Source organism: Mixophyes fleayi, chromosome 2, assembly GCF_038048845.1.
Source record: "Mixophyes fleayi isolate aMixFle1 chromosome 2, aMixFle1.hap1, whole genome shotgun sequence".
Classification (NCBI taxonomy): Eukaryota; Metazoa; Chordata; class Amphibia; order Anura; family Limnodynastidae; genus Mixophyes; species Mixophyes fleayi.
In genome coordinates this window covers 363,367,514-363,390,398 of record NC_134403.1, presented here as the reverse complement: position 1 = coordinate 363,390,398, position 22,885 = coordinate 363,367,514, and the positions used below count along the sequence as shown (strand labels likewise).

Genomic DNA, 22,885 nt, shown 5'->3' with positions numbered 1-22,885 from the left:
TGGCCGCCTCTGCTTTCAGTAAATGACAGGAGTATATAGTTGTCACAAGAGGCACTTTATAGTCTATAATCTCTACTTTTGGCATGAGTCTGGGTGACTTGTAATATCCTTGATGAAGCTGCCTAGTAGAGCAGTGTAATATCCTTGGTAAAGCTGCCTAGTAGAGCAGTGTAATATCCTTGGTAAAGCTGCCTAGTAGAGCAGTGTAATATCCTTGGTAAAGCTGCCTAGTAGAGCAGTGTAATATCCTTGGTAAAGCTGCCTAGTAGAGCAGTATAATATCGTAGGTAAAGCTGCTTAGTAGAGCAGTGTAATATCGTAGGTAAAGCTGCCTAGTAGAGCAGTGTAATATCGTAGGTAAAGCTGCCTAGTAGAGCAGTGTAATATCCTTGGTAAAGCTGCCTAGTAGAGCAGTGTAATATCATAGATGAAGCTGCCTAGTAGAGCAGTGTAATATCATAGATGAAGCTGCCTAATAGAGTAGTCTAATATCATAGATGAAGCTGCCTAGTAGAGCAGTGTAATATCGTAGGTAAAGCTGCCTAGTAGAGCAGTGTAATATCGTAGATGAAGCTGCCTAGTAGAGCAGTGTAATATCATAGATGAAGCTGCCTAGTAGTGCAGTGTAATATCATAGATGAAGCTGCCTAGTAGAGCAGTGTAATATCATAGATGAAGCTGCCTAGTAGTGCAGTGTAATATCATAGATGAAGCTGCCTAGTAGAGCAGTGTAATATCCTTGGTAAAGCTGCCTAGTAGAGCAGTGTAATATCGTAGGTAAAGCTGCCTAGTAGAGCAGTGTAATATCATAGACAAAGCTGCATAATATTTCGGAGTGATAGACTCCATCTGCTTTAACAACTCTGACTTTCAAAACACAAATTATCAACATGATTTCAGCTCCTCTAGAATGCTAGTTCCTAGGGGCAAACATCATCATCAATATTTATTTATATAGCGCCAGAAAATTTCATAGCGCTTTACAGTTGGGAACAAACACAGATCACAGGTCAGAGGGCAATCTATGGGCACTTACTACACCACTGTTTGCCATATGTGTTACTTCTGGAAATTGCAGTGTGTTTTTCACACCATGTAAATATACATTACAAAATCTCTGTATTTGGTATTTACATTTGGCAGACAAATGTTCTCTTTTGCATCTCTGTTTTGCAGCCAAATACATGTCAAGTCAACCCAGAAAGCTGCGATCGTTCACTGTATTTATTAACTTTCTATGAGCATTTTCTTTTCACGGCATTGACGGAAGGCTTCAAAGCCACAGCTACATCAACCTGGGTGACCGTTTGCAAATTTCTATGTCAAGGTTTCCATACCAAGACAGATGCTGGAAATGAATTGTAGTTCAGTTCAAGCTATTGTCTTCTGTTCAAGCTATTGTCTTCTGTTCTGAGTCATTGTAGCTTTGTAGTGCTAATTGATGGACTCACAGATAATCTGCTGTGTGCATAGGATGCAAATGAAGACTAAAGTGGTTAGACGTGTGCTTATCCCTCTACTAGGCCTGAGCGCCGAACCTTAGGATATTATTCCAGTCTTGCCACATGCGTTGTCTAGACTCAGGATGTTCGGTGCTCATGCCCAGTTACCAGATACTAGGGGGAACTGCAGCCACGCTGGGACCGTTCATTCTCTCATTATCCTTCAATGAAACAAGTGTATATTATTCATTTGGTGGTTGATACAAATTGGGAAGTTGCTGGTTCTATATTGTCTGTGATAAGATAAGTATCTATTTAAATAATTTGGATTTAAGCCACTCCTGATGTTGCGTTTTGAGCTTAGAATAACCAGGACACATGTATGCAGTGACGTGCTCTGTGTAACGCTTCTCGATTCACCTTCTGTCTCCGTAGGGGTCTCTGCGGCTGGCGTTTGAAGATGACAACGGACAACACCCTCTAGAGCTGTCTGTGAAACAAGTGGAGAGCGTTGTGAAGTCAGATAATGTCAAGGTGAGCTACATCCCATTAGCGTGATTGGGCAGAAACACTGATATAGGCTATCTACTATGTAAGCAGAGTGTGGGAGGACTGGAGAGACTGGGGACCGCTCTGCGTGGGAGGTGTGTAAGTGAACCTTCCACCTGATTGGATGGGTACTGCGATCACCTGATCAGCTACACGCCCCCTGCCCTTAGCTGTGTGAATGCTCAGACCACTCAAAGTACTGAGAAGAGTGCAAACAAATTTTTATTATTCATTTATTAATCTTCCAAAATTGACCCTGGGCGTCTTTCATGATCAGATTGGGAAGTAATATATAAAAACCTATATCTTCCCGCTTAACAAGTTTCTGAACTGAGCTGAGGATAAAATAAACAGGATTTATTTTCAAACTTTGTTATACAAGAGTTTCATGAATACAATGTAGTCCCAGGAGGACAAGAGGATAAAACAAATCTGTATATCGAGTGGGTGAGATGAACGAGCAGCCACATGATGGGCTGTACAAATGTTGATGAGTAACGCAGCCTATCGGGTGAAGGACCAGTGACGACGTGAAGGCTAAATGTTTGAACTTACAGTAAAGCTGGCTGTGGCCATAGCGGCTATTGCTCCGTCCCTCTCTGAGCGGTCTGTATACCCAGCGACACAAGGCTGTGTCTGCATTTGTATAGGAGAAAGTCATTCAATGTACTGGCTGATGATGGTTGAATCCACTGTCTTGGGCGTCATTCCTACAAATGCTCGATTAGGTTCAGATCTAGTGACTGATGTAATCTATATGTCTTGGCCTTTACAGTGTCCTACTCATCAAAGCATTGTGTTACCACCATGCCATGTGTGTGGATGGAGGCACTGTCATGCTGGGCGTGGAGATGATCACTCGGTCTGCCCACCAGTTTTGCCTTGCGCTGGAACAACAAATATGGCGTTCCTGGCATAAACGCTTTCACCCACTATTGCCCTTTGCTGGTGATGATTTCTCCTCTGAGTTCCATGCTGAACACTGTTCGAGTTCAGGGTGGTGAAACATTAATTAGTTGAGCTGTCCAGGTCACTGAAGCGCTTTCCAAATGCCCCGCAACATTCGCCCCTCTTGTAAAGTCGCCAGAGTCCCCTTTAGCAGCCATTCTACCCATAATTATAGGAAGCCAGAGCAGTCCAGCGGTCTTATACATGACCCTGGCCAATCTCGGATGATATTTGCTTACTTAAAGCATGGGCCTCATCCCTGTGGAAGCCCTTGATTTCAATATGCTTGGTATCCCTCATTTACCTTTTTTTTTTTTATTTTTTTTAACATTTCACTACAATGTTTCTCCTATTTTTCTTAGCCGGTGTCCTTATCCATGGAGTGGTTCCTCCTAGACCAGTGGTCAGGGAACAGGGAGAAATTACCCCAAATGGGGTAAAAATGAAATTCCTGGGGGTAATGCTGACGAGTCACATGCTGTCAGTTGAATTGTAGACCCCTTTAAATGTGAAATTGCTGTTGTACCAGAAGAGCCTCAAGGGTTGGCAGAGGCACTTCTTGAGCTTTGATGCAATAATGAAGCAGGTATTACATTTGAAAACAAAGCAGATCTGTCATATTTTTGGATGTCAACAGCTGCAAAGGCATCAAAATTGCACATGAGGAGGCAGTCAAAAAGTTGCTGCCTTTTGCCACAACCTACCTTTGCCAACAAGGATTTTCCACTCTAACGAACATAAAAACAAAGCAGAGAAATCGATTGGACGCTGAAGACTGTATCCAAATTGCTCTGACATCAAAATGCCCCAATATTGATGCGCTCGTATCAAAAATGTATCAACATCATTTCTCCAAAACCTGAAGTTTTGAAGTTGAAGCTTTCAAAGAAATGTTGAATAGATTCAATAAAATTTTGAATTCCAATAATTAATAATATATGATTTCCTTCCTTTCAAATCAAGGGGGTAACGTCGGCGTATCTAAATATATTTTGGGGTAAAAGGTAAAAAAAAGTTCCCTGACCCCTGTCCTTGACTACTGTTCCCCCAACAAAGGACAAAGGGAACAGGCTTATATTACTTTTAGTACAAACATATATTTGAAAAGCAAAAAGAAGAAAAAAAGACAGAGAATGAGCTGCTTAGGAGTGTGACACACGTGTGTGCATGTGCGTGTTGTGAGGGCATAATGCGGTGTGCTTGGCACTGTGCCAGTACTCGCTCACTACATCGCAGAGTGCTGAGGCTCTCCCCCCGCGCTGTAATCTCCCATCTGTTCCTGACATGTAAATGCCCATCCGTCAGACCCTCATAAGTGGATTACGTGGTGTTTCAGGAACGCCAGAAGATTTTGCAAAAAAAAATCCTATTAACCCTAATTACCTATAGTCCCTCATTAGTTTATTTTTCTTTATATTTTGCTGCACATAAGTTGTTATCACTTTCAGTTTTTTAGTTCCATTATTAGTTCATTATCCCCTCTTTGCTGTTGTTGTGTATTTTCTATACGTATGATCTACAGAATGAGGTTAGCAGAGAGGGATTACAAACGTCTTCACAGTTAGTTGTCACAGTATTGGTGGTGTGTGGTTATGGTCCTCAATGCTCCATCCTTCCTGAAAAACACAATTGGCGTAGTCGACAGGGTGTATATGATTTACAGGTGACCAATCTGTTTAAAAGAGTAAACTATTATCTACGTCATTGGGTCCACCTCACTGATATATTGAACTTGATTTCTTTACATTCTAATTTGGAATTGATTACAAAGTTTAGATTTTTATATGAATTTAAGATGGCACCACACACGACCCAAGTAGAGAATGTTGTGATCATTGTCCAGTTTGGATACAAACCTAGGTGGCCAACTTGAATAAAATGTTTTGTCAGAGCCCTGAACAGCTACAACTGGCTGTTTCCCCACCATATCCCGGAGTCCATTAGGGCAATTTACAAATCCGCTAACGGTCTATGCGTGTTGTCATCTTTCAGCCGCATTTCACAGCATGCTTGATAATAATCGGATATATTGGGATTGGATTATAATCGGGCATTGCAAACATGTTGGGAGTACACGAGCAGTGACGCAAGGCATTATGGCCGCAGTGTGGTTGGCCAATTTGATTGGGAGATGCTGGGATCCATCTCCTGAAAGCGAATAGAATTCTGTGGTAATAGAAACATTTATCTTTGTCTGTTGTTTTTTTAAAAGATAAGCAAATACATACAGGGAGCAGAATAATAGTCTGCTGTAGCTTATATCACAGCTATTGGGGCAATTTGTTTATGGATCCAAGTCAGTGACTTTGGTGCATGTTTGCAGTGGACTTTCCTGGAATAATGGCAATATGCTGTGAGCAACTGAAGAATTATTTTTTAAGTTAACAGATCTTTTCTGAACTGGTAGCAAACAATCTTACCACATTGTAAACATGTTTTAATATAAGATACTGAAATACAAATCTTGTTTCTTACTTGCCATTGTCAGAACAGTCTTTTTTTTTTTTTTTTTTTTAAATGATCTGTTTTTATACAACAGAAACTAGATCTGACTGTTCCCAGTAACACACAGGGGCAGGGAACATGCAGTCTTTCCTGTTCTACTTCTTCTTACAATGTTTGTGTTCATGATTGACAATATCTGGGGCATCTCCCAAAAAATAAAACCCAATAAACATTCTTGGCGTTCTGACTTTAAGGGAATTTAGATTGTAAGCTCCAATGGGGCAGGGAGTTCTGTGAATGATTGATTAAATATTCTGTCTGTACAGAGCTGTGTAATAGGATTTCCACTATTTACATACATTATAATTAATAATACAAAATAATAATTAACAAACGCATGATTGGTGCAGTAAATATAGGACAGAAGTCAATGGAGCTGTTTCCTCCATTGCGTTCCGAAACGTTAATGCCGCGTTTTAGAACCCAGCACGCCCTATAGTAACGCATACTGCCAGTACAATAGATTATTTTGTACTGTAAAATCACAATGAAAACTAAAACGTGCATTAGCTTGTATGTTTTGTTTAGTTTTTTCCCCCGTTTTAACTAGAGATGCTCAGGCTCGGTTCCTGGAGAACCGAACATACCCAAACTTAGGGGATCCGAGTACCGAGCCGGCTCGGTACTGTCGCTCACCCTCTGAATCGAAAACGAGGCAAAACGTCATTGTTACGTCGTCGGATCTCTCGATTTTTGGATTCCTTTTTAAGATCCAACATAACGGTGGGTGTGGAGGGCACGCCCAAGGACAATTCCATCTTGCACCATTTTTCTCTTCTGCCACTGCTGTGTGCCAATGTGTCCTAGATGTGCTAGGAACTGCCGTGTGTTTGTGTCATTGCTCTGTCGCTTACCATCCAGCCAGGTCGCTGCAGTATTTGTCCGAAAGTGTATGAAAATAATATTGTGACCTGTGCGGTGGTCAAAATTGACTGCATATGACTTGAAATTAGTGTTATTGAGGTTAATGATAAGGTAGGAACAAAAAAAGAGCAAAAATAGGGGATTTTAGCATATTTTAGGATTTTTCCTAAAAAAACCAAAACACATGAGGGCGGTTTTGTCAAAACCAAAACACGAAGCTAATCCAGATCCAAAACCAAAACCAGTTCACGGCGGTCAGTGAGCATCTCTAATTTTAACCAGCGCATATATGACCTACAGGTTATCGTCGCGATGGAGAATGCTGCATGTTAGCGCTTCTAGTGTACGCCCTGCGAGCAAAATCCACAGCTTCCATTTCCTTCCTTTTTATTTCTTCTAATCTGCAGTATATAGACTTGTTTTCATTGCAGATTCACACATAGACATATGTTGTTATACACTGAGCAGACTGTGTGCCAGGAATCTCCTGCCAGCAATCCTGTATCATAGACTAACATCATCAGCCGCGTTTCAGTGTAACGTGTCTTATCGCCCTAATCGTTTCCCTTAATCGTTTCCCTTAATCACCTTTCATGTTGTTATTTACAATTGTTAACATGTTTAAAAAATATTGTTAATATTAATTCTATTCCGTATTATGCTGTAAGTGATAATAAAAAAAACATACTAAAGATTTAATAAAATATTGACATTATTGTTTTATGTAGCGCCAACTTACTTCACGGCTCTTTACCGTTATAAACAAACACGGTAATAAAACAATACTGGGTAAGAGGGCGCAGCTTACAATCTATAGGGTAGTAGGCGTTTGATACATGATAGTAAGTGTCACATAGCGCGTATTGGTCCAGTCACATAACAATAGAAGAAGTGGGGGCTATATGTGAGGGTGGGGTACGGAATAATGATGCTGATTGTTCCGACAAGACTTCCCCCGACGTCTTCACACCGAAGGGCTCCTTTCCAACGAGGCTCCAGGACGACTGATGTGACGACCGAGCGACTGGAAGTAATCGTGATGAACGTAGAAGCCGTCACGACTTGATGACGTCACTGCCAATCGGGACCCTGTTATCGGTGCTGTTAAGCGTTGTACGTTGTCCATGGCCGTATACTTGCATTACCCCCTTAACCGCACCGATAACGGCGTCCCGATTGGCAGTGACGTCATCAAGCCGCGGAGGCTTCTTCGTTCATCGCGATTTGTTCCAGTCTCTTGGCACATCAGTCATCCTGGAGCCTCGTCGAGAAGGAGCCCTTTGGTGTGAAGACGTCGGGGTAAGTCTTGGGACAGCACAGTGGCCTAGTGGTTAGCACTTCTGCCTCACAGCATTAAGTTCGATTCCCGACCATGGCCTTATCTGTGTGGAGTTTGTATGTTCTCCCCGTGTTTGCGTGGGTTTCCTCCGGGTGCTCCAGTTTCCTCCCACACTCCAAAAAACACACTGGTAGGTTAATTGGCTGCAATCAAAATTGACCCTAGACTCTCCCTCTCTGTCTGTCTGTGCCTGTGTGTGAGTGTGTGTCAATCCTAGGGAATTTACACTGTAAGCCCCAATGGGGCAGGGACTGATGTGAATGAATTCTCCGTACAGCGCTGCGGAATTAGCGGCGCTATATAAATAAATGATGATGATGAAGTCTTGTCGGGGTAGTCAGCATCGATATGTGATCTAATCACCCAGCAATGTTGGTTTGGACTCAGAGGATTGTTTGAGTAAAGAAGAAAAAAAAAATGTAAGTTATGAGTTCGTCTTGTAGAGGGGCGGTAATCTGGGAGAATAGCATAAGTAGGTTAAGATGATGGCTGGGGAATTTGATAAGATTGCTTAAATAGGTGAGCTGTCAGGAAATGGCTGAAGGTTAGATGAAAGTCTTGTTGCACAAGGGAGGGAATTCCACAGAGTGGGTGCAGTGTTGGGAAGTTTTTAGTGACAAGGAAAGAGCTGTAGGTGCAGTTTTCTTATTGGCTTTGTATGTTATTAAATGTATTCTATATTGGATTCGGTAAAATATAGGCAACCGATATAGGGACTGACAGAGCGGAACGGCAGGTGGAAAACAGTTTGCAAGGAAAATGAATCTAGCTGCTGCATTCACAATAGATTGTAGTGGTGAATGTCTGGTTAGGGGAAGACCAGTTAGGAGAGAATTGCAATAGTTAATGCAGCAGATAATGAGTGCATGTGTCTGTAGATATGTGTTTGCAGTATCCTGTGTGAGATATATGTATATTCTGGAGATGTGTCATTGGGATACAGATTGGATGTGGGAGATCAAAGGATAGTTCTGAGTCCAGGATGGCAGTGAGCTCGAGAGCTATGGCTCATTGTTGTGTCATGGACAGAAATAGAAATGTCAGGTAGGTAACTTCTGTTGGTGGGTGGTAATATAATTAGCTGTGTTTTTGAAAGACTGAGTTTGAGGACATCCAAGATGACCTGGTAGAAAGACCGTCAGTTACACGGGACAACACAGATGGTGAAAGATCCGGAGAGGATAGATAAATTTGTGTATCATCCACATAGAGATGATACTGAAATCCAAAGGAGCTTATTAGTTTTCCAAGAGAAATGGTATAGAAAGAGAATAGCAGAGGACCTAGGACTGAGCCTTGTGGTTACTCCAACTGATAAAGGGAGCGGAGCAGAGGTGGATCCAGAGAAATTAACACTGAAACGGCAATTAGATAGGTAGGATGAGACCCAGGATAGGACAGTGTCCTGAAGACCTAGGGATTGTAGCGTTTGTATGAGGAGAAAGTGGTCATCAGTGTCAAATGCAGCAGAGAGATCCAGGAGAATTATAAGCTAATTATTCCATTAATATTGATGTCTGTGTTTACAATGTTTAATAATCTAATATTGCAATTTGTGTCATTATTGTGTTTCATTAGTGTGTGAGCGACCATTCATCATCATCATCATCATCATCATCATCATCATCATCATCAGTTATTTATATAGCGCCACTAATTCCGCAGCGATGTACAGAAAACTCATTCTATTGATATTTCTTTTCCTCTCTTGGATGGCCGTATATAGTTTTGGTTTTAGTCACCCCGACTTCGATCTGTAGCCAAACAGTGCATTAGATCCTTCCGTTCCCCAGCTACTGCTAATGTTTCGTAAGGTGACTTACACTTGGGGACTCTCTTCCACTAACAATCCATTAAACAGAGCACAATCGACGAATCGGCTTACATCCAACCGTTTTAAATTTTCTAGTTTACACTCCTCTTCTCCAGTCTGTTTACCCTGGTGTATCCTTGTGTAATGATGGTTATCATATATAATAGACATATTTGTATCAAAGGTTAGAGTGCGTACACACTGCAGAATTGGAGCGACTTTGTTCCATCGTTGAACGTGATTTTCGGTTCACTTGAACAATCTCGCTCAACGATATTATGCGATTTGGAATCATTGTTCCAACGTACACACACTACTTTGATATTGGGCCAATCCATCGTTTATCGTCCGATTTGCCCGATAATCAGCTGATAACGCTGTAGTGTGTACCCAGCCTTACCTATAACTTCAATAAATAGACACTAATATCAAATTATTTTGTTATAATGTGTAAAAGCATATTACCATTGGTTTTATAATCATAGCAAGTAAATAGCAGCTACTACACTCCAATAAATAACGCATTTACAGATCTCGGTGCACCCTGCATGGTCTACAGCAATGCATGCTACAGTATGCTTAATTTAAAACATTTTTATTAGTAAACGGAAATGAATCCGCTTCTCTGTGTGACGGTGTTGTAATGTGGAAATATTATCTGGACACAATGTTATACTCTTTGTAGAGTCCTGAAAATGATTCTCATGACCTCTGGGAGATTTATGGACTGTGACAGTCACAAGTGACTTCAGGAGTTCTCCGATGAGCGGTTACAACATCTGCTCTGTCTTTTGAATGAATAGACACAGATTAAATGGTAGTAAAACAGTATTTGTTGGTAATGGGGTAAAGCCAGAGAAGAATCAATAAGAGCCTTTTCAGATGGAGCCCACAGATGGGCGAACGGAGTCTTGCCGAGGACGCCAAAAAAATTGCTGTCACAGGGACAGAGCGTGATTATCAAACCTTACGTTACCGTGGCAACAGAGAGAAGCTCCTTCGCACGGAACGTTCGATGGCCCTAAATAGGGGCTTGGATGTGTAATGTGGTGTATTCTTGGTCTGTAATGAGAGCTGGTCAAATGGCTGCTGGGAAGGGAAGATTGTGTTTATTTTCCATCATAGTAGTGCAGGTTATAGCTTTATATTGAATCAGTCAGTCTGTAGGAAGAAGAGGTTGGTAATCATGTCTGTGTATATGACTTAATTGTCTAGCAGTGCTCCTCACAGTGACCGTAGGATAAATAGAGGTGTGTACCTCTATGGGGTGCAGGGAAAATACTGCGATGTTGCGTTGTTGTGGAGTGTGTTCTGGAAGCAATCCCCCCTCCTCCTTGATTGGGGATCCTGTCTGTGTGTATGACATCCTCCTCATTATGTAATGGTTTAGCAGTGCTCCTCACAGTGACTGCAGGAGGAAGAGCTTGGACATACTGTCTGTGCATATGACGTCCTCCTCATTATGTAATGGTTTAGCAGTGCTCCCAACAGTGACTGCAGGAGAAAGAGAGTGGTGATTCTGTCTGTGCATATGACGTCCTCCTCATTATGTAACGGTTTAGCAGTGTTCCTCACAGTGACTGCAGGAGGAAGTGCTTGGAGATCCTGCCTGTTTGTATGACGTCCTCCTCATTATGTACTGGTTTAGCAGTGCTCCCCACAGTGACTGCAGGAGGAAGAGAGTGGTGATTCTGTCTGTGCATATGACGTCCTCCTCATTATGTAACAGTTTAGCAGTGTTCCTCACAGTGACTGCAGGAGGAAGCGCTTGGAGATCCTGCCTGTTTGTATGACGTCCTCCTCATTATGTACTGGTTTAGCAGTGCTCCCCAGAGTGACTGCAGGAGGACGAGAGTGGTGATTCTGTCTGTGTGTATGACATCCTCCTCATGTAATGATTTAGCAGTGCTCCTCACAGTGACTGCAGGAGGAAGCGCTTGGAGATCCTGTCTGTTTGTATGACATCCTCCTCATTATGTACTGGTTTAGCAGTGCTCCTCACAGTGACTGCAGGAGGAAGAGATTGGTGATTCTGTCTGTGTGTGTGACATTATCACTGAACAGCAGCAAATTTTTACTCTTTTTTTAATTTTCTGGATAAAATGTCCCCATCCCTTTATTTGTTACAACTTAGACTGTTGTAGTCGGGCTACTCACACAAAGCACTCACAGCGTAGATAAGTATATAGACACAGATGCAGTGTAGACTTGACCACATATAATCCCCCTGTTTTCCCTCCACACACACTAATGTGCCTGTGGTTTATTTTCAGGTTGTACTATGCAGTGTATTGGGAGACTTTATACAGTTTGCTGTGCGTGTCACCCGCACTCTCCCAGCGAACTCCGCGTGTCAGCTGTACAGTGTCCGCGTCACACCGCTACACCTAAATGTAAGTCTGCCCTGAAACGGGACATCTCTGCGCTACTTCATTTCTATTGCTGGAGGTTTGGAGATTTCAGAGTTCCTTTAATATGTCCAGCTACAGACGTGATGTATATATTGGATTATCTGGTCTAAAGTTCTAGTTAGGAATGCGATGTTTGTGTGACTGTATGTACAGATGTCTCTTGAATGTCTCTTCTTGCATTTAAACCCCTATTGCTGCAAAATGTGGAACATTCATAAAAGTGGAAAGTCCACTTTTGCAATCGCTCTGTCAGTGACTTATACAATTTAATTGCTTACAAAAGTAAAACTAAAATGTTGTCCGTATGAGGCGACCACCTATCTGCTTTGGGTTTTTCGGTTTCCTATTCATTCACCGTTGTCAAAGTTTCCAAATGAGTCATGTGACACAAGTAGGTGTGGTCTTTAATTACAGATCTCTAAAAGAGCCATTAAACCCTTTCAATGGGAGTTTCCCCATTCTTATATCTAGGAGGTGAATAGAAGGCTTAATTTATTGGGTTGAGGTATTAATCTAGTCAATTCCCACCCAATGAAAATTCTTCAAATAGAAACCCAAAACAAAATTTGAACGTTCGCATTTTGATCTTCGCCGCTAAATAATACTTAGGGGCAGATATCAATTTACTGAACCCTCTAAAAAACGGACTAGAGGTGTTGCCCACAGCAACCAATCAGATTCTAGCTATCATTTATCTAATACAGTCTAGAAAATGATAGCTAGAATCTGATTGGTTGCTATGGGCGACACTCACTCTTCCTTAAGGGTAGATTTAATAAAACTTCTAATAAGTGTATGTGACCAGGATGATATTTAAAGTTAATTCTGCTTTATGCCTGGTTTTCGGATCATCATAACCAGGCTCTAACCCCTTTCTGTGCCTCTAGCTGGAGCTTCGTGTGAAGGAGGGGAATGGAGGCAATATCGAAGTCTTGTGGTCCATGGGGAACTTTACTGATCTCGATCTTCACATTCAGTCAAAAACTAAGCTGGAGGTCAGTGAGTAAGTTGTGCTGCTTAATCTTCTGTTTTCTCTATGTTGGGTGTTAACCATGTAACAAAATAAAGCACCGGTGAGAAATCGGGTCCGTTGAGTCAACTACGCCAAAGCAGACTCTTCTGTTTTTTTTCCCCCACTTACTCTTTTTATAAACTAGTGGTGTAGCGCGGGAGCCGCCATGTTGTGGACCATTGTTCATGAGAATGCAGTCGGTCTATTCACTAGGAACCAGTGACATCACTAACTCAGTGAGGTCACTAGTTCTGAGCCAATCGCTAAGCTAAATGGTGGTTCGAACCACAAAATGGATGTTGCTTCTGGGTGTAGGCGTGAGATACCCATTCATAAATGTGCCATAGTTATATGGCACATTTAGGCAAGTTTTAGTTTCGCTAAATAAGTATGTTAGAAATTAAAACTTACAAACCGGTGTATGTGGGATTCCAAAAATCCCCACGTGACCAACCAGGTTTTTATATAGTGGAAAATAACTATTGGCTGATGATGGCAGTTTATATGTGAGGTTATGGTCCACCCCATTGGGCCCCATATGGTCTTGTTGTACTTTCTGACCACCAAAAAGACAGGTCTGTCCAATGTGGTCCCCCGTGAGGCCACATATCCAATCATTAGGTGATCAGGTCACTCTACATCTGAGTCTTTATAAACCACTTTCAAGTAATGTGTCTATATTGGTTTGACTTCCTCACATGTTATGTGTCTTGTCGGCAGACCCCTGGATCGAATGCCATTGTGGAAACTCTGGAGGATATACTGAAAAACCTCATGGGATGCGTCCGACCGTCTGTATATTTGAGCAGCAAACCTACAGATATGAAGGATTATCAGGTATCTATGGGTTGCGTTCATCAATCTATCTCTCTTTGGAAGAAGTTTTGTAACTTGATCGGAACGCGCTTGGTTGTTGGCATCAGGTTACTTGCGTGAAATGTTCTGTTTTCACCAAACAGGGAGTCATGCATTAAAACCAGACAGCTCCACTTTGGTCTCGTCTGTCTAGAGGACATTGCACCAAAAGTCACGTGCTTAGTTGAGATGCAGATCTAAGCCATACTGCCATGTTGTTGTGTTTTGGGACCTTTCCCTGGCTGCCCATCTAGCGTTTGGGTTTGTTACAGCATCTTCCAGTCTGATCTTTGGGTGATCTTGCTGGGACATCCTCTCCTCTCCAACGTTCTAGATTTGTCATCAAACAGTTCTCCCTGTAGAATAATGGACTTCATGTTGTTTGGCGATGGCTTGTACCATTTTCCAGGCTCATGAGCAGTATTGAGTGCTTCTCTGAGATTATTGTAGCACGGCGGCTAAGTGGTTAGCACTTCTGCCTCACATCACTGGAGTCATGAGTTCAATTCCCAACCAAGGCCTAATCTGTGTGGAGTTTGTATGTTCTCCCCGTGTTTGCGTGAGTTTCCTCCGGGTGCTCCGGCTTCCTCCCACACTCCAAAAACATACTGGTAGCTTAATTGACTGCTATCAAATTGACCCTAGTCTCTCTGTCTCTCTGTCTGTGTGTATATTAGGGAATTGAGACTGTAAGCCCCAATGGGGCAGGGACTGATGTGAGTGAGTTCTCTGTACAGCGTTGCGGAATTAGTGGCGCTATATAAATAAACAATGATGATGATGATGTCTTCTCTCCCTGGCATGAATGCTTCAGACCAAACTGCCAAATGTCAGGGGTGGTGACATGTTCTGATGGCCAGTAAATGACTGGAACTTAATTACCAGCTCCTGGCTCAAATTACCTACGTCATTGATTTGAGAGCAGTAAGGGTGTAGTTACTTTTTCACAAACGGCTTTTCGCATTTTGCCAATAGTTATTTAACATGAAAATAAATAAGCCAAGTGAAGTCTGTTATGGGTTCTTTGTCACGCAACATTATAAGTGTATCAAATTTAAGGACTCTATGGGTACATGATGATGATGATGATTAATTCTGTCTGGTTATATAGTCCCGCAGGACATACAGTTGCTTCCTGACCTCCAAACTGAATAAATTCCCTGGATTAACCACCCTCCTAATGTCATTTACTAACTATAACTACAGATACCATTTCTTCTAAGAACAGCAGCAGTCAATTTTTTATTTAATTTGGTGAATTTACCATTTCCCGTCTTGCGGTGAGGATCTACCACGATAATAAAGAACACTTTCATTACACAAGTCTTTGTACTGACCTTGGATATATTAATACATATTAATTAGGGCTCCTTCTGGGAGCCTTTTTCCCAATATAAATAAACCTAACTCTTTATAATGTCACCCTTCCTTGGCCTTGATTAATGAGTTGGCTGACTCTGCGCCCTCTCGTGTTTTCCTGTGTCCTCTTTTATTGTGAAGTGTTCAAAACTGTGTCCCATATCCAAAATGTAGTCTAACGAGTGACCTAAATTATAGATGGTTATATATAAAGACTTTCCAATAGAATGTGTTGTACTATTATATAGGTTTTCTATAAAGTACGTTTTTATAGACTATACAACAAAATGTAATATATATAACTTGCTCTTTGTACTTTTCCAGAACATACCTGGGGTCCATTCTTCAGTGGTCTGCCCCCCAAAACCCCCTCGGGCTCATGAGCTGAAACTTCAAGTCCGCAATATCAAAGCAACACTGGCAGGAACTGTGGACCCCTCAGGTAGAGTGTGACCTGACTGCTTCCATTTCTATCCAGGAGCAGACAATCTGGGCTAAAGAAAATGTATATTACACTGAAACAACACAGACAAGTTAAATGTGTGGATCATGCTCCTTCCACTATATGTCTCAGTCTGTGGCCTCCTGCTGCCTCCATTCCCCTCCTCACATCATGTCACTGCCCCTGTCACATGCAGCCCTGTCCTCACTAACATATTACTCATCTCCTCATATATTCTGTGCTGATGGGGGACCCTGCTCCTTCCACTATATAACTCTCAGTCTGTGGCTTCCTGTTGCCTCCATTCCCTACCTCACATCATGTCACTGCCCCTGTCACATGCAGCCCTGTCCTCACTAACATATTACTCATCTCATATATTCTGTGCTGATGGGGGACCCTGCTCCTTCCACTATATAACTCTCAGTCTGTGTTAGTCTCTTCCTGCTGCCTCCTTTGCCCTCACGACACCATGCATACCTGCCAGATATCATGACTTTTATGGGTTGAACTTTTATTTGTGGGTTAGTAGCAATTTTATATTAAGCAACTCGTATTTTAGGTTAAGAAGTCCACTAAAATTACAGTTTATTTTGCTTTGGTGAGTGGTTCTACTTGAAGTGTTTTAATAAAGAATAAATCTATCTGTCCTCAGGTCTGGCAGTGTGCTCAGCACAGCTTAACGACCCTGTCCAGAGATACACTACTACAGCCATAAAACACAGCCTGAGCCCCTCCTGGGAGGAAGAGTTCATCTTGTAAGTACATTATACACAGACTCGGAGTAGGGTGCGAAGGGGCCGCTGAGGAAAGAGGGAGCCTAGTAAATAGCATGCTGCTGGAGGGGGTGTGGCCAGTCAGGCCCGTGAGGCCCCCTCCCCAAGCGCTTACCTCTTTCTGTCTCCTGTCACTGTAGTCCTTCTGCGGCGCACTGTAAGCTCATTACTGAGGAGATCTTGTGAGAGTGAGACTCGCTAGATTTCAGTAAGGAGACTACTGAGCGCTGCAGAAGGACTACAGTGACCGTGCTCATCAGCATTGATCGGGCCGGGGGCGCTCCCGCACCGATAATTAATGCTGCTGAGCACTGTCAAGGGCCCCCTGGATGCCCAATGCCCCTGGGCTGTAGCCCAGTCGACCTCGGGTTAATCTGGCCATGTGTTTGCAGAGGGGAACTGTGCGGTGTATGCGCCACCTAATCTCATTGCTGTTATATAGAGATTTCATAGAGATCTCTATACCTATCTGTTATATTGGTGCTCAGAGATTATTTGAGTCTATGACATTCCAGCTTTTGGTTTTCCACAGGAACACATGCCATAAAAAAATATATATATGTTTTTATTAATTTTATCTTTCTATTTAAAAATAATAAAAAAAAGCTATTCTACCTTCACACACCAATAGATATTATATATACATTTTATTATGGCCCAAAATCTAATAAAGTAAACATAATTGGTATCTCAGTGGTATCCTAGTAGTAAACACTAGAAGTCACAAAACATATACAGAGGTGTATTTTGTGGGTACAATAACACTTCCTAAAAGTAGTATCACAAAAGTGCAGTTGAAAAGATATTTACGGTAACAAATGTAATATCTGCCCTGAGAGAGTAATATGACTGTTCTTGGGTAGAGTAAATAATGAACAGATTAGTCCTGGGGGGAACCATAACGTGAAATTTTTAAATATAAGGGGGGGCTTCTTACGCTACAAACGTTGCATCGACCCCTGGCAGTGTAAGGGTTAATAGCAGGCTCCTTATAATAGACATGGTGTGTGATGAGATTACCGGCTGATGTACAGGATGTTAGCAAAGGGTTACTCACGACCTTGTAGGTAATTCTTTTCCAAAGACAATAGCTCTTGTATTCCTTCTGTCACGGTAAATCATACAAGGAATTTCCACTCTTTCATTATTACACAACAGCTGAAATATCTATTCATGATACCTCTGGGGAGCTTTACATGATATGTATTTTACAGTGAGATACATCAGTGCGTTCTCTGACACTTCCTGGCACGAGTATACCATTATCCCACAGCCGGTAGATGTGTACTCAGTGTGCTCAGTATCACAATGGCGGTTATTGTCTGCACTGTCTACCCGCTGTGCGTTGCCAACAAATAGGACACTGCAGCATTCTAGACGCTGACTTATATCCTTAATTTCACATAATTGGGTCACTTCTCTCCAGTTGTAGTGCACCGCAAACTAGTAAGAGAGAGGTTATCTGCTACTCCTGCAAAGGAACGACCATTGAAATGAATTAGCCTGTGGAATAGACTGCTTAACTTTACAGAAGTACAACGCTACGTAATATGTTGGTGCCTTATATGTAAAAAATAATAATAATATAAGGGAAACTGCAGTTGAGCCAACGGGGTGAGCTATACTATTAAAGAAAAGGGTCTATATTAGGCTAAGGCAACGTGTGGCTCTAACCCTTTCTTAAACATATCTATTGTATCTGCCATCACAACCTTCCCTGGCAATGAATTCCATATCTTGACTGCCCTTACTGTAAAGAACCCCTTCCTTTGCTGGTTTTGACATTTCCTCTGCTCTAGCCTTTGGGGGTGACCACGTGTCCTGTGTATGGTCCTTGGGGTAAAAAGTTCCCATGAAAGTTCTCTCTACTGACCCTTAATGTATTTGTACATAGTAATCATATCTCCTCTTAGACGCCTCTTTTCTAAAGTAAACATGCCTAAACTAGCTAACCTTTCCTCATAACTTAATGACTCCATACCCTTTATCAATTTTGTCGCCCTTCTCTGAACCCTTTCTAGTTCCAGAATATCTTTTTTATAGAGTGGTGCCCAGAACTGTACTGCATATTCAAGATGAGGTCTTACCAACGATTTATACAGTGGCAAAATTACACTGTCTTCCCTTGTATCTATGCCCCTTTTTATGCATGCCAATACTTTGTTTGCCCTTGTAGCTGCTGCTTGACATTGAGCACTATTGCTAAGTCTACTGTCTACGAGCACTCCCAAATCCTTTTCCATTAAAGATTCTGCTAAATTAATTCCATTTAATTTATAGATTGCGTTCTTGTTTTTGATCCCTAAATGAACAACCTTACATTTATCTGTGTTAAACCTCATATTCCATTTGGCCGCCCAATCCTCCAGTTTATTTAAGTCCCTCTGTAGAGAAGCTACATCTTGCTCTGATTTTATTACCTTAGAGTTTAGTGTCGCCCACAGGATGCAAAATACCGTATACACCTTAAACGCTCTTCCTGCGGCTGTTGTGTGGTGTCATTTTCAAATGGCCACTTTCAGAAATGTAGCCTAAAAAAAAAAATCCAAAATACTTAGAGGTGAATTGCATTTTGGCTGCACATTTACAAATAGACCACAGTGTTACATCAGAGCCTGATTACAAACCATTAAATTGTACATTTCTTTTTTTTTTTTCTTCTTCTAGTGAATTGAATGCAAAGTCCAGGGAGTTACTGCTTCAGATTACGGATGCCGGGAAACCTGCAGAGAGTGAGTATTTATAGTATTATCTGTACAAGGCTAAGTGCATGATCATAAAAGACAGAATGGACCTGGAATAGACTTTTATCTCTAGGGCTGGTTAGACAATAAAAGCTAATTACATCCATATCTCAGAAATCTTCCGTTTTGATCATTCTGAAACTAGTTTGTTTGTTAATGTTACTCGTAGATCTTTAATATAACTTGTTGTTTAGGTGATGTGGTCCATTGAATCCACATTTTGTTTGGTCGGGGCATATCTGTGATAGGTTGGGCCTATTCTGGTTATGGCCTGGATCAACTGCAGTGAATTTTAAATTAGAAATATTTAGTATTATTGAATATCCACGGAGACCGACGACACCTTTACCTGGCTGATATCTGGCGCTCATTGTCTCAGATTGTTTCTGATACTGTAATATAAGAATGTTCAGTCACAGCAGCTGTCATATCAGTTCTTTCACAAATGACAGATACGTGTATAGAAACATTTCACAACAATAGAGAGCTGAAATCTCGCTAAATGTGACAATAATCCCACACACCTAGCAATTTCCTTTCATAAGCCTTCACTCTACAGCCTGTAATTATCACTTTCTTTCATTGCTGTGAGCGTTCATTCATCGGCTTCTGGTTAGAGACATCTATATTGGTTCCGATTAGTCTCCATGATTTTCCAAGCTAAGTCCTCATTATAAATGATGTGTCAGACTCCTCCTGTAGAATGTTCAGTGGCCGCTAAACAAAGACTACAAGATTCCTATATAAAAGAGCTATTCTAAGATTCACAAATCTGCAAGTAAAAGTTTCTATACCTTGACATAACTTGAAAACTTACTTTGCTCTTGAGTGTGAGGCTGGGTACACACTACACAAAATTTCTTGCAATGCGATTTCCTTAATGATTTTACCAACGACTAAAAAAAAAAGTCCCGATCGTTCTGTTGGTTCGTGTGTACACACTAAACACGATTTACCATCAGGTCTGTGCTCTTCATCTGTTCAGAACCATCAGCTTAAGAGATCGAGACTCTGTAATTCTATGGAGATCTGTTTGTGAGTGCGTACACACTGCAGGATTGGAACGACATTGTTCCAAATTTTAACGAGATTTTTAGTCCGGTTTAAAAATCAAATGAAACGATACGATGGGCTTTGGAGCGATAACCGTTCAATGTTGGAGCGTACACACTAATGCGATATCGGGCCAAATAGTCGTTTATCGTGTGATTGGCTGAAAACCATGTAGTGGATACCCACCCTAAGCTATTGTTCTGTCTGCAAAACTATGTCAGACTGGCTTCAGTGTCCTTACTGGCAGGAAATTGGTTGTGCCTAGGAAAGATTTCTTCCTCCACAAACACAGTTTTTGTGTGTGTACATGTGTGTGTTTATAATATGTGTTTATATGTGTACATAGCAGTAGCTATGTTTGTTGTTTTAGCATACTTGTATTTTACGTTTAATGGTCTTTTAGCTGAGGAGAAGTCTCACTCAAAGGATATAATCTAGTCTGGCTGACTATTTAAATATTTCTCCTGCAATAATTCTTTTTTTTAATGTGGTCAGTACAATCCTCAGATATCTACCACTAAAGATACTGAAATCTACCACTAAAGTTTCTGAAATAGACAGTGAGCAGACCTTTATTTTGCTTTACTGCTGATCTGAGTTTTGACAAACTTGACAAAAAAAGGATAACATTTCCTCACTAAAACGTATGAGCTAATGACGGTTTGTAAGGTAATAGACCGTCCAGCCTGGGATGTCTTCCACGCGCAGTGGCCTATAAATGGTGTCTTTCTTGTTATTGAAGGTCTCCCTTTGGCCTGGGCAACCGTGTCCTTGGATCTATTCAGGAAGAACCCCTCAGGGAGGCAAAACTATGCACTAAGCTGTGTGCCCGGAAGTCCTGTGTCTGGATCAATCAGTGCTCAGGTAGGTACCTATGTTCTTTTCACTAGTTTTATGGAATGCAATGATCAGTTCAACCGTCATACGGTAAAATAGCCTCTTTATAACGTACCTGTTGCGGACACACAACGGGCCTCATTAACAAAGCAGTGCAGAATCTTCTTTGTTGGCGCAGAGCACCTCAATTTGCGTAGTTTACTGCTAAAAAGTATGGACTTGCGGAGTAACATGACTTTGGAGCAGGTACAGCGGTGGGGATAGTTCTGTGGTGATGTGCAAAGACCTAATTTAATTTTACGGCACAAGGTTATTAAAATGTGATAAAAGTGCGGGTTAGACGTGTTTTTCGAGGCTTTCCTTGCTATGTGGAAAAACGCACTGTCATTCCCATGCTGCAAAAATACTTTGTTCCCTACTGAAGCATACAGAGTTTTACTATGCAGGTCTCAATACACAGAGAAAAGAGATTGATACTAACAATGACCGATCAAGTGAAACAGAATACCACGTGAGATCAGCTACTGGTATCCGATATCTGATACATGTACTTAAATTTATTGTTAACGGCAAGAGAAATGATACTGTGCAGCTTCCTTGACTACTGAATTATACCAGATATAGTGAAACGCAACAACCATACAGTACAGGAGAAGTGGTACTGTGCATTCTCCAAACATGCAGAATAAGGCTAGTGCATAATATGAAACTAGCGGGTTACCTCTAATGTACAGAACAATGGAGTAATACTGTGCCGTCAATACACAACTCTGACTATCTATATCCTAAATGCCACTGAATTTAATTGAATTTTGTAGTTTCCTTACCCGTTCCTTCCCTGATTGTAAAAGCCAGTCTTTAATTTATTTTTTAAAAATAAAGGTCGCTTTTGGTACTATAATGAACAACCATTAAATACAACACTATATTAAAACATTTAAACGCACATTGTTGTGTTTCATAAACTTAATCATTCCGTTTCACTTTGATATCTGCATTTTTTCCTGGTTTTCATTGGTGCTCGGTAATCTCTGCAGACTTCCCAGGAAGAATGGAAGCCCTGCAGTCTCCAGTACTGCAGGTACATTTCTCTCCTGCGAGCCAATTGAAAGGAAAATCTCATGCATTTATCCAGTAGCATTTTGGGGCTTTCATCGGATGACATCACCTCTGGTTTTAGCCAATGAAACCACTGTGATTTCATGTAAGGAAGCCCCGCTGTTTCTCGGAGAAACCATTGTGGCGCCTGACTGTGAAATGTCGTTCGGGCAGAAATTGAGTTTACTATTATTGTAACAGTGCGAGTGACATTTATTGTGTATTTACCCAAGTTCTTATTCGTGGAACCGAATGAAGTGAAATCCTGGGTGGTTCCGGTCCCAGTCCCCGCCAAGAAAGTAGAGAAGGACCGTACGGTCATGCCTTGTGGGACAGTCGTCACCACCGTTACCTCAGTGACGTCAAAGCCGCGAGCGGAAGGGAAGAGCCCCACTGCCAGCTGTATCGAGAAGACAGCCGGTAGGTTAAACAATGATGATCGCATCGGGAGCGTTCCCGCTGGCCAGAGCCAGCGCTTGTCCTGCCATGAGCGCCTTCTCCCAGGCAATTGGAAAGTGTTGAGAATAAATGTATGAAATGTTGATATTCTTGCACAATAGTCTACACTTGTGTCTTCTAGATGGTGGGTCTAGTAATGTTTAATGTCACATTTAAAGGATAACTCCGGCGCAAAAGTAAGACTAGACTTGGGGTGGAGTTCAATTGGTCAAAATTTAAAAAAACATTTTTAGTTTCTTTCCATGCACTATCCGCTGAATATATCTGTAAAGCTACTTTTTATTCTGGTCATCCTCTTGCCATCTGCTGGTTTAAAACAGGCAGATTGGTTGTCAATGCCCCTCCCACATGAACTTCCCCTTCAAAATTGCTCGGTCAA

General features: G+C 41.6%; 1 protein-coding gene across 7 annotated transcripts in view; it reads left to right on the top strand.

The window, feature by feature from the left end:
• Nucleotides 1-22,885, top strand: part of C2CD2 (C2 calcium dependent domain containing 2) — a 56,345-nt gene that overhangs the window by 22,690 nt on the left and 10,770 nt on the right. For all 7 annotated transcript variants that reach the window (XM_075197291.1, XM_075197292.1, XM_075197289.1 and 4 more), the window contains 9 exons: nt 1,878-1,976; nt 11,734-11,853; nt 12,759-12,866; nt 13,604-13,720; nt 15,422-15,539; nt 16,195-16,297; nt 18,983-19,047; nt 20,855-20,976; nt 22,281-22,467. In XM_075197291.1, coding sequence (XP_075053392.1) covers nt 1,878-1,976; nt 11,734-11,853; nt 12,759-12,866; nt 13,604-13,720; nt 15,422-15,539; nt 16,195-16,297; nt 18,983-19,047; nt 20,855-20,976; nt 22,281-22,467 — 1,039 coding nt within the window. The remainder of the gene's footprint in view (nt 1-1,877; nt 1,977-11,733; nt 11,854-12,758; nt 12,867-13,603; nt 13,721-15,421; nt 15,540-16,194; nt 16,298-18,982; nt 19,048-20,854; nt 20,977-22,280; nt 22,468-22,885) is intronic.